The following is a 12,193-nucleotide window of genomic DNA, read 5'->3' on the forward strand; positions in this document are numbered from 1 at the left end:
GTTTATCCATGTTTCAGTTATTTCCATTATATCAAAATCCTCCATTCCTACCAGTGCTCTAAAGTCATGTATTTTATTTCTTAAACTTCTTGCATTACAATAGTAACAATTAAGCCTATCCTTATAACTACTTCTATACTCATATCCTATGCTCAACTTTTCTCTGCCTCTTATTCATTTTGCTTTCAGTTTTCCTGCCCCTCACCACTGTCTAGTACTAGTTTAAAACTTCCCTTACAGCAGAGTTAATAGCCTTAACAAACAACCCAGCCCCTACTCTATTTAAATATAAACCATCCATTGCAAAAAGCTCCCTTCTTCCACTGAACTGATCTCACAAGTCCAACCAGCCAATCTGCTCATCCTTACACACTAACCGAAGCATAGCATTTAGTCTTAATGATCTAATTATAACTTTATCCCCACAGTTAATTTTGGGCAGTATCCCTGACAAAATTAAGTTATGGCCATTTTCTTTAAATGCCTTTATCAACCCCTTATACTTATTAATTAGCTCCTCTGAATTACCTTTCCCTACATCATTAGCTTCTACATGCACTACAAAAACTGTGTCTCTGCCAGCCCCCTTTGTTATATCTCTTGCTCTGTCAGTTATATCCTTCACCTGTGCCCCTGGGTAGCATAATCTGATTCTTTTCTCCCTGTTTACCCAACAGACTATTCTATCCCCATGCCTTATCAAGGAATCACCTATAACTATAACCTCCTTATCATCCACATCCTTCTCTGACCCTTTTGTTTTCCTTCCCTCCAATAGTTCCCTGTCTGCAGAAGCCAAGGGCTGAAATTTGTTGCTCAACAGAACAGGCTCATTATAACTAAATTCACCACTTTTAGTCCAAACAGTACTCTTTCTAACTTCCTTAAAGTCATTGTTAGCTGATGTGTCCCTTGCATATAAAAACTTAAGCTCCTCCTGAAATCCTGCTGCCATTTCCCACAATCTACGCTTCTCTTTATCTATTGCATCTACTTTAATTATGATTGCCTCTAATTTTTCCTCCAACTATAAACTCTACATAAAAATTGTACATTTTAATTACTAGCTTCCTTAAAATTACATTCCAGTCTCGAGTTCCCAAATAAAGGCCACTCCTTGCACCCATTACACCTAACAAATTGCGAATGATTAACTCCTACACTAGTCTTAACCATTGTATTTATACTGTTATAGCCTGAAAGTGAAAATAATACTCAATACCAAATACCAGTAGCTTATTGTTAACACTGTTACTGCTAAACCTAACATTTAAGAACCAATTATATAATTTTATCACTACTTTGTCTTCACACTAAAGTAATAAAGTTTATCTTTAATTATATAGAACTTAATTTATTAGTACAACATATGTAATGTTAATAAGAAACGTATTTACTTTAGCCTGATTTATATTATAACCTATATCTATAAAGTATAAGCTGAATTTAAACTAATGGATCAAGTTCAAATAAACATGTTAATTCTAGAACACCAAATTTAAGCAATTTCATTATCAATGTATGTTAATAAAATTGCCATCAGAATGTAGTTTACAATTCCAAATTTTTATATTAGCTAATTTTAAATTTCTTAATTTGGAAAGGAAATATTAAAGAAATTCTCAACCTACACTTGTGTTGTCACATGATGAGCATAAGCTCTCAACTCTCCATCTTTTAGAGCCCGGCATGGCCAGGTGGTTAGGGCACTTGATTCACAATATGAGGGTTGCGGGATCGAATCCTCGTCACACCAAACATGCTCACCCTTTCTGCCATGGAGGTGTTATAATTTGACAGCCAATCCCACTATTTGTTGGTAAAAGAGTAGCCCAAGAGTTGGTATTGGGTGGTAATGACTAGCTGCTGCTCCTCTAGTCCTACACTACTAAATTAGGGACGGCTAGTGAAGATAGTCCTCATGTAGCTTTGCACAAAATTCAGAAACAACCAACCAACCCTCTTTTAGTTTGTATAATTTCAGTATTATAGCTTGTACAGTATTTAGCTAATGTAAGCACAAGCTACAGATAATGACAAGTTCAACACCCCAACTTCTATATTTGCTGAAATATCTGTATATTTTCATAGCCCGAGACAGAAACCCTACCCATTTATCCTTAACTTTCAAGGGAGTTTTCAAAATCATGTGTTCTTATTTGATGTACATGTTTATAACCAATAGAAAGAGCTTTTTTTTCCTGTTTGAAGCTTCCAATTGAATTTGAATGGCAATAGATGTCAGTCAAGAGGAAGTGATTGATGTGTGTGTGTAAGCAAAGTTGTTGCTTATACTGCTAATGGAATTTCTTTACCATATTTACAACTTAGAAAGCCAGTTAAATGGTAGTAATTTTGGAACATTCTATTCTAGTGACTGTCATATTTTTTATGCTCTAAAATGTGTGTTTGAAAGAAGCATGAATAATTGTTAGACAGTGAACTTAGAGAAACAAAACTAGACCTATTTAGCTACAAATCTGAGTGCAGATAATTTATGTGCTCAGTAAAATTGTGAATTACCTACTTGCATGGAACAAGCCAGGCAATAAAACCATAAAATTAAAAGAAAATAAATGTGAACAGTTTAACACTTGAAATTGTAAATATATCATTAATTGAAGATGTATGTAGCTACAAATTATGTTTTCAAAAAAGCAGAAAAAAAGTTATTTTATTTCACAGTTTTCATCATTTCATTTCAATTTACAGTTGGTGTTAGGGTAGAGACAATAATAGGTAAAGTATAAAGCTTTATTGAAAACATTTTGTTATTCATTTAGAACGTTTTAGACAGGGGTAGCCAACCTTTTTTTGTGCCATGGGCCAGATTTTGATTACTGGAGTCGACCCGGGCCGCATTCAACTTTAAATTACAGTGCTGGTAAAAAAAGAGGCCACCCTGACATCCTGAGCTTAGTATTTTTCAATGCTCTGATACAGCTCTCATTTGGCTGTAGTCACAAAGAATCTTATATCAATAGATAGAAAACTTTCTTGGCTTTTATATGATGTACTTTACTTTTGATATTGCACCATTAGGTGTTCTCTAGAGACCAAAAACAAAAATTTCATCATTTTTTGTCAATCGAGTTATCTCTGGTGGAAAAGACGTTTGGATAATATTTTTTACATCAGTGAATAGAGAATGAAGGGACCTTTCATTTGACACTTTGATCAGCAAAATCAGTCCACATTCGGTCAAGGAATCTTATGTTCACCCAATTCTGTCAGATTATCGAGATAGACTCATTTACGACGATCTTGTTGCTCTCAGTTTGAATTTTAATCATTCCTCCAGTCAGACCACTGTTGCTAAGGTCGCTGAGACAACAATGAAAGAATGGCTGAAATTGCCTCAGCCGAAGCCCGATGGAATGAAAGAGTGAGTTATCGCCTCCTCGCTACTCGCGCGAACACAACGGTGACGTCAAGTGAAATTATCAAATGATGATGCACAAATCCCTCGCACAAATTAAAAATAATGAAAAGGCCGCAGGGGTTGTCTAAATATCATGCGTGGCCCGAAATACAGTGAATTTTATAAATGTTAGGCGGGCCGCAGAAAAAGACATCACGGGCCGGAGTCTGGCCACCCCTGTTTTAGAGTTTATACAAGTTTAATATGAAAATTATGGTAAAAAGGAGTATTTTTATTATTAGCATGAAAATAACCTTGTATTCAGATTTTATCAGTAAAGGCCTCGGAAATCTTTAGTATTAATACTTCATTAAAACAATTCAGATTTTTTTGTGCACAACAGACTTGTAATGTTTACTAAAAGCTTGCGAAATATTGTGATGATAGATTTATAAATTCAAAAGTTCTAGTATGTATAGCTTCAAAGTTCTGGGTCGCATGCAGATATGCCGATCTGTATGCAGAGGGTTAACAATAATAACGAAAGATCTCAAAGAAACAAAATGAAACTATTTAACAATGATTCATTTCTTGAGCAGTGATAGTCAATAAATACATAAAAACATTTTTAACATTGATCATAGTGTAAAATATCCTTTTAACAATGATCAGGTGAAAAATGGAAAAAGGTACCCTCCTCGCAATTGTACAAGACCCAGGCCTCACTCAGTCCAGTTTGATACCATCTCCTGACCATGCTACTTCAACATCAGGACCTACTACTGTGAGATGAGTTGTACCATGATGGTAGTGTGTGAGATCATTGGTTGAATGGGCCTTGGCAGCCATTATGGTAGCTTGCTGGGCCCCTTGGGCAGCAGTAGCTCGACTTGACATTCAGATGGAGATTATTTGGCTGGTACTGGAGCTGATGGTCGTGCTGGCCAGTGATTGTGCTGTGGGCCACCACCCTTCGGTAGTGGTGGTGATGATCAGTAGGGTATCCATAGCTGCAGGTGGGTCTCCTTCTCTTGACTCGAAATTCTGAAATACCACCTGGAAGTCCAGTCGACCCTTGAATAGACTTCAGTTCTGGAATTTAGTGGGCATACATCTGATTGATATTTTGTGAGATTGTTAAGCACCCACCTACATAAACCTTTATGGGTGTCTCTTGTTGTTTAGAAGACAGCCTCAATTCCTTCTTCACTAGAGTTGATGCTTGCAGGCTTGGTTCTGGCAATGGCGTTGCTTTTTAGCAGTAGTTGCTATTAGTTCCAGGGTGGTTTTGGCTATGATCAGCCAAGTTTGTAGTTGACAATGACTGCCTAACCCTGGGAGACCTTAAGGCTGGTTTCACACCCAGTGCATTGAGGTCCCACACATCAGATGTGTCAGCAACATTTAGCACTATATATTTAGAAGTATAACATTCTGAAGCAAAAACTGTTTTAATCCAAATATACTTTCATTTTACCCAAATTAAATGTGTGAGTACAAAAAATGAAATTTTAACCACTGTTACTGTTTTAAGTTTTATTGTAGAAAGTACTTTGTAATATTTAGTATTTTGTCAGATTTTTCTTTTTTTGTTTTCTTACATTGTATTTATGCTCTCCAACTATTTTAATATATGTAATATATAAAAAGTTTTTCTTTCAATCAGTATTTTTTTACCTGACTTTTGCAGTAACGAAGTACTGTGGACCTAGTATACAGAAAAACAGTAGTAGTAATTTGTTGCAGGTGAAAGGAGAAAACAAAAATACAGTGAAATCTCATTAATCCAAGTGCACTTCTAATGAACTAATTTGTCCAGATTATTGAGATGTCGGGATAGTTGAATCAGTCACTTTGAATACAGTGGAACTTATTAATAGCTTGCTTTATTGATCAATACATGTAAGGGTTCAAACTAATAAGAGTGGGTATGCAATAGTAAAAAAGAAAAAAAACTGTATGTACAGTAAACTTATCAGCTTATAAAAATTGCATAATCAAAGTGGCATTTCATTATTTTCACATTAAACATCATTTTGCTCAAACCACTGACTTGCTTGCACAATACAAAATACATAGTATCGTTCAAATATATAACAAATTACTTTCCAAAGATAGATATAATCACAGTCTGCTTTTGAAATGAATTTTGTCCCTTTTGAAGCTTCTAAGTAGCTTTAAGTAAATAACATATTTATATCATCATCTTCACATAAATCACAGTTTTGTTTGAACAATGTTATGGTGTCTTTAAGGTTAGATCATGCTTTATTCAGATTGACTTGTGTATCGATTTTGATGCCAGATTCACTGTAACCACACTCTTGAAGCAACACAATGGAAATGATATATTCATCTGACAACTTTTGATCAATTGGTTCTGCTGAGTCAATGTTGATCAGCTAAATTGGCAGCATTACTACTCAAGACTAAGGTATGAATTTCAGAAGCAGTCTCATTAACAACTTTTAATGTCAACAGTTTCACTGTTCAGGTTATAGCCAAACATTGACCTATTTGAAAGCAGTTTTTTGGTAGTTTCCATACTAACATTGGACCATGTGAAATTTGCCATTTGTGAAGCCTCATGGACATTTAATGATGGTATCAAGGCTTCAAGTTGTTTTCTTGTATTAACAAACATCATATTTCTAATTATGCTTATATTTTTATGTATCTTTGTTTTGGAGCACTGTGACTTAACGTAACTGTAGCCTAATTCACTTTGATAACCTCTCACTATTTATTATAGTGGATATGTACCTACCTATTATAAAGATCATTGGCAGAAAACTATCATAAATCAGTACTTGATGTGACTGAAGATTCTTCTCAGAAAAATTGTTGTAAACTTGTACCCACTAGTTAATGCAGTTGTTTGGTGATCAGTAATTATCACTTTGTTTCCTGTTTCTGATCAACCCCTACTTGCCTCTTATGGAATCTTGTACAGATTACTGAATTATTTATCCATAGAAAATACGTGTTTATTATAAGAATTAGCTGTTTAGATTTGGAATGCAATTATGGATTATTGATTGAATTTTCTATTGTGAATAATACAGATTGTTGGTGTCCAGACTGTAAAAACTGTTTACTAGAGAAAGTAGAATATTCACACATTATCTAATTGGTCTAGTTATAGGACTATTGTTACATTGGTGGTTGTGAACTAATTAGGTAAACTGCATTTAAATAAAAAAAGTTAAAATATAATACACATACTAAAAGTAATCTGGTGATTAATGTTGATAATTAACTGAAATGAATATGTGTACATGATCAGCTAGTTGAAAGATGTAGAAAACAAAGACAAGACTTTCATAATACAAGTACTGACTTTTTCATTGGGCTGAATTAGCATATGACTTCAACTGGATTTAGTATGTTTCAAATTAGAACCTTTGAAAAATTTCAAAATTTTGTAAATGCAAAGTATGTTCCATAGGAGAGTGAGATATATGGTACTTGCATATCACATACTTACAATTTGAATCAAATTATGAATAATATCAATTAATTGGTTTGGTTTGAATTTCCTGAAAAGCTACATGAGGACTATCTGTGCTAGCCGTCCCTAATTTAGCACTGAAAGAGTAGAGGGAAGGCAGCTAGTCATCACCACCCACTGCCAACTTTGGGCTACTCTTTTGCCAATGAATAGTGGGATTGACTGCACATTATAACACCCCCCTGGCTGATGTTTGATGGGATGAGGATTCGACCCTGTGACCCTAAGATTGCGAGTTGAGCTCCCTAACCATCTGGCCATGCTTGGCCAATATCAATTAATAAAAGGATTAATTGTTAAACAGATGGTAAAAATATAAATTCAACAGTTCTTCTTCATCATTTTATATTGTATTAGATTGCTTTATACAGTGATATTAAAATGTATGTTGTTTATAAGTCTTTCAGGACCTAAGCTTTGAATATTGATCACCAAACTTTAAACTTCTGTACATGTGTGATACACATGAACTCTGAAAAGATATTAATGTTTTTTAAAAATGTAAAATTTTATTTTACAAAAATATCTTTTTTATAAATTTTTTTCTCAAAATGTAATTATTTATTCTGTTTATTTCTTTTCTCTATAGGATTCTTGACTAGTAAACTTCACTAAAATAATTTAATAATCTATATCATGAAATACTCAGAAACTAAATCTCTGAATGTTTATTATATTTTTAGGTATGCAAGATTAATTAACATGAGAATTCTTTGAGTATAGCCCATCAGTTTTTAAAAGTATTAAATTGTAAGCACGTTATTTTGGTTTATGTTCAGCTATCTTCAAAGAGGGTGGGTTTCTACAATAGTATTACAATGTCATGATTATGTAGATTCCTTTTACATAACTTGACATATTATGTTGTTTCAAATAGTGTGTCTTAAACTTAATATAAAAGTGTTTAAACTGTTATTAATCTTCTGTTTCCTAGATTGGCTGTCCAAGATTCATTAAGACTATCATAAGAATATCATTTCATTTGTTGTACACTAGATGTTGAATCACATTTTTACCTTCAAGAGTTGCTAATTATGTCAGTATGTGGCTTGTCTTCAGAATAAAATATAGCTTGAGAGTGGAATCTGACTTTGTGTTTCAAAACAAAAAGTAGTGACTTTGGAAGAAGGAAATTAGTAATCTGTAAGTTTCCAAACATTTTTTATTAGAAATATTTTAAAAGCTAAGTGTCTCATATATTTCCTTGCATCATCTGTGACCTTTTTTATCCCGTGTTTCTGGATCAAGGTCATAAGAAACGTTTAGGGTTCCGGAGGAAACGTTCTTCCACAATCAATGTTCATCGGAGTGAAGAGATTGCCCCACAAGAGTGTCGTCACTTGGTCAAACAGTCTAGTAGTGTTTCATCTGATGGGGAAGGAAGTTTAAGTAGTGACAGTACTGCGTAAGTCCTGCACATGGGATTTCAGTTGCAGGACAGGAGGCTTTGGGGCTTGAAGTTATGTGGGCAATGAAGTCATGTCAACTCTCAAACTTTTGAGATGTTTTTTAATTCTTCTAATTAGCTATTTATGGTGATAACTGCACAAATCCATATTATTACTACACCCTATTCTATATCATCTCTTGAGTTTCTGTAGATGACATGATCTCAACAGAACATTGCTTTGTCTTTTGTTTTTTATTACATTATAAAACTAGCAATATATATATACATATATATATATTGCCCTATTCCAATCCTACTTTTTTTAACATCCCCAAAAATCTTGCTGTTTAGTTGACTTGCTTTATCCAGAATAATCAATCACATTAGCCACAATTGATTATTATTTAGATTCCTTAGATTTCCTAAATTTTTATTTTTTTCTATATAGTTCACAATTTTAGACACTTAAGAAATGGTCAATTTTTTAATTTTTATGAATTTGCTACAAATAATATTTATTTGTATACCTGAAAGTGTTTAAACATAGTTTTCTCTTGCATGGTTTATTTCGTTTTTGTTTATTTTACAGAGGGTGTTGGTAGGAAACATAGTGGTAGTGGTATACAGCGTAGTCAAGAAGTGTTTACAACCCCTCAAAACCCACATTTAGCAAGACAAGCAAGCAGAGAATCAACTGATGGTAGTTTGAATAGTATAAGCAGCGACTCATCTTTGTAAGTAGGGACAGATCAGGCGCATAGATTTAAAGTGATGTTTTTCAGCTCATCTTTCTTTCTTTTTTTCGACTTGTCAATATCTATAAGCAACAAAAAATTAAATTTTTTTTGAATTACAATTTGGTGTATCAATTTTTTTGTTATTTCTGAATTTATTCTAATAATTACAAAGCCATATGCAGTGAAAAAGAGCTGGTTTCCATAAAACTATGGTAATCACCATATATTTCAATGCACATGCCATAGTTGTATACTGTTAATATTACTGCGCATGTGCCAAGAAATTCTTTTCAGTGAAGATTCAAATAATTGTTCAATGAAACTTTGAGAATGTTCAGTGTTCTCTGCTATAAGAGTTTTGCTTGCATGTCATCTCAGCTACTAATATTCACCCTACAATGTTTGCTGGGTAGCATGTGTCATTTCCTTCTGTTTCCTGCTCTCTTGCTGGCTTTGATATCAACTTCAACTCATAATGCTTTGCACAATCCCTATGTCATTTGCCTACCTTCGTCCCAGCACATCTCCACTCCTGTCCTGTAACTCCTCATGTATTTACATTAATTGTCGTTTTTTCTCCCTTTACTAGAGTTGATTATAGTTTTCTATTTATTTAGAAAGGGGCAGCACTGATATAGCTAACCTTACCATAAAATTTTTTGAAAGAAAACATATAAACTCTTACACTTAAGAGGCTACATAACTGTCTGGTAGCACCATTGTAAAAGTTTGTTTTTAATAGTGTAACTAAGAAGGTAATTTCTGTGTTTTCAAGTGCCAGCTTGTACCACTCATAGACCTTTTTTACTATAGTGTTATCTTGTGTCTCCTACTTCGCATACAGATAAATGCCTTAATGTATAATTACATGATTGATCAGTGCTTAAGAAACAAAAATACTTTGTAAGCTAGGATGTTCTTGACATACCTTAAGTTAATACAGTCTGTTCAAGTTTTTAATATCACATTATTCCATATTATTTATTATTATAATGACACTTATTATTGGAGATGGGTATTGCCAGCTGTCTTGCAATATAGTACAAAAAATATTTGCTTATTGAGATTAGTTTGTCTACTCACTCATTGGCCACCTAGGCATTATTTAACTTAGATTTTAATATTTTGTACCATTGTCAGGTTGCACGATATATATATACCATCAACCTATGCACAAAGTGCCATACAGTGGGGGCTACTGTTGTATTATAATGCTTATTGTGATAGGGCAACGATGGTTGTAACATCAATTGGATTTAACAGCATTATTTTGATAGCTTAGCCCCAATCTCATGACAGGCTGGTTGAGCTTCTTCCTTTATAATTATATGTAGAGATTGCTTGGGAAACTTAAATTACAGACTAATATGGAGATCATCTAAAATTATAGTTCCACAAATTAAATAAATTATACCCCAAAACAAAGTTCTTGCAAGTTTACCTTATATATTAGTCATACTTCATTCTTTGATCTATAGTGTTTATGGCTAAATCTCCTGCAGTTGTTAAGGCTATAAAAGAACTTTGCATGGCACAAACATGTCAAAACAAACAAATTAACACCACTGGCACATGGTTGCAAGACAACTTTTCACTTGTGCTTGAATTGGCAAGAAAGTATATAACTAGGTAAAACAAATACTTATTTTAGCAAATCATTTGGTCATTAAAAGTTTGAAAATGTTAAATGTATATATATTTTTCTCTTAGCTTGGCATTACCCCACAGAATTCCTATCAAAACATGTGAGGGTGAGGAATTAAAAAAAAAACTTTTTGTTGAAATGTTAGATTTTTATTTTTTTTAAATTTCTAAAAATATTTTGCAGTGAATCATACTCTTAACCCTATGTAAATACAGTGAATCATACTCTTAACCCTATGTAAATACAGTGAATCATACTCTTAACCCTATGTAAATAAGTAATTTATATTATTGACAGCGAGCATTTGTACAGTTCTAAATACAGTGTTATAGTTATTGGTCACAAACTTTACATTTGACACTAAGGAAAATCATGAAAATATTTTGTAAAAACTGATAGTTATTCTTGAATTTGTTTCTGCTAAATGTATGGGAACCCTGAAAATATTAAGCTGAAAAAGATACTGTGAAAAACTGGTTCCAAGGAAAAGTACTGCAATTTGCATACCACTAAGGTTTGAACCACATTATACCAATATACCCATAAAACTTTGAACCCTTTCATAAGTTTTCTTTTTGAATCTACTGTCTTCATGTATGCATTATTCATAATTCTAATGCTCATTTTGTTTATTTTTCTATAATTATAATAATTCAGTTTATTTATAATTTCATTATCGTATTACCTCAATGAACTCATAGTTCTCACTATGTTAACCTAGGTTTTTTTATACTGTCAACATCACATCTTGGCAACCTTGTCAAGGTTCTAATATCACACCAGTTCAGTTCTAATATTATACTACACCAGTTTCTTTGAGAAACTAATGTCAAATATATATATACCCAATGTGTTCATAATTCTAGTGTAATTTACATTCAATCAGCCAAATTACAATTTGAAAATTACAGTAATTTACTTTTCATGTGATTGTTATGTCCACCTTATTTTTTACTTAAGATATTTTTAATATTTTCAAGAAAATTTTCTTTTTTCTTAATATGCTCTCTAGTTTCTTATACTGTTAAAGAATTTTGGTTGAGGTGAGGAATATATATTATTTTGTATTTGTTTCAGTTTGATGTATTTGTTACGTATCTGGTCGTTTGTTACTTTTCGGTGTAAATTCTTTCCAAGGACCTTCAGTGATACAAGTCCTTTCTTAATTAAAACTAGTTTATTCTTTGTCGATACAACTTTGTAATATACAGAATTTCCACAGTCACTTTAAACTTAACAAACTTTATAACACATGCTATAAATCACAGTGATTCAGACACTTTACTTACAGTGCCTACTGTTCGCTTGACTCGATTATCTCTATCTTCAATCTATCTATATCTCTAATATTTATCTGCCTATCGTGCTGGTTTTACTCGCCAGGTTTATATATTAAAAAAGTGGGCATCTCAAATGCACTCGGGCCTTCATGATTCTTCTAGAAACTTGTCACGTGTTACTAGCGTCACGTGACTTCTGCTGACATAACACTGCCACTTCCTTAGTATTGTTCATCCTAAACAATAGCCACTTACGTTAAACCAATAGA

The 12,193-nt window shown here is 33.1% G+C and overlaps 1 protein-coding gene across 3 annotated transcripts in view; it reads left to right on the forward strand.

Moving 5' to 3' along the window:
* Positions 1 to 12,193, forward strand: part of LOC106460762 (regulating synaptic membrane exocytosis protein 1-like) — a 146,478-nt gene that overhangs the window by 121,786 nt on the left and 12,499 nt on the right. For 2 of the 3 annotated variants that reach the window (XM_022387542.1, XM_022387540.1), the window contains exon 18: positions 8,121 to 8,277. In XM_022387542.1, the coding sequence (XP_022243250.1) occupies positions 8,121 to 8,277 (157 nt within the window). Of the gene's footprint in view, positions 1 to 8,120; positions 8,278 to 8,851; positions 8,997 to 12,193 lie in introns of all 3 variants that reach the window. The other variant, XM_022387541.1, reaches the window with a different exon arrangement.

Source organism: Limulus polyphemus, unplaced genomic scaffold (assembly GCF_000517525.1).
Source record: "Limulus polyphemus unplaced genomic scaffold, Limulus_polyphemus-2.1.2 Scaffold830, whole genome shotgun sequence".
Taxonomy (NCBI): domain Eukaryota; kingdom Metazoa; phylum Arthropoda; class Merostomata; order Xiphosura; family Limulidae; genus Limulus; species Limulus polyphemus.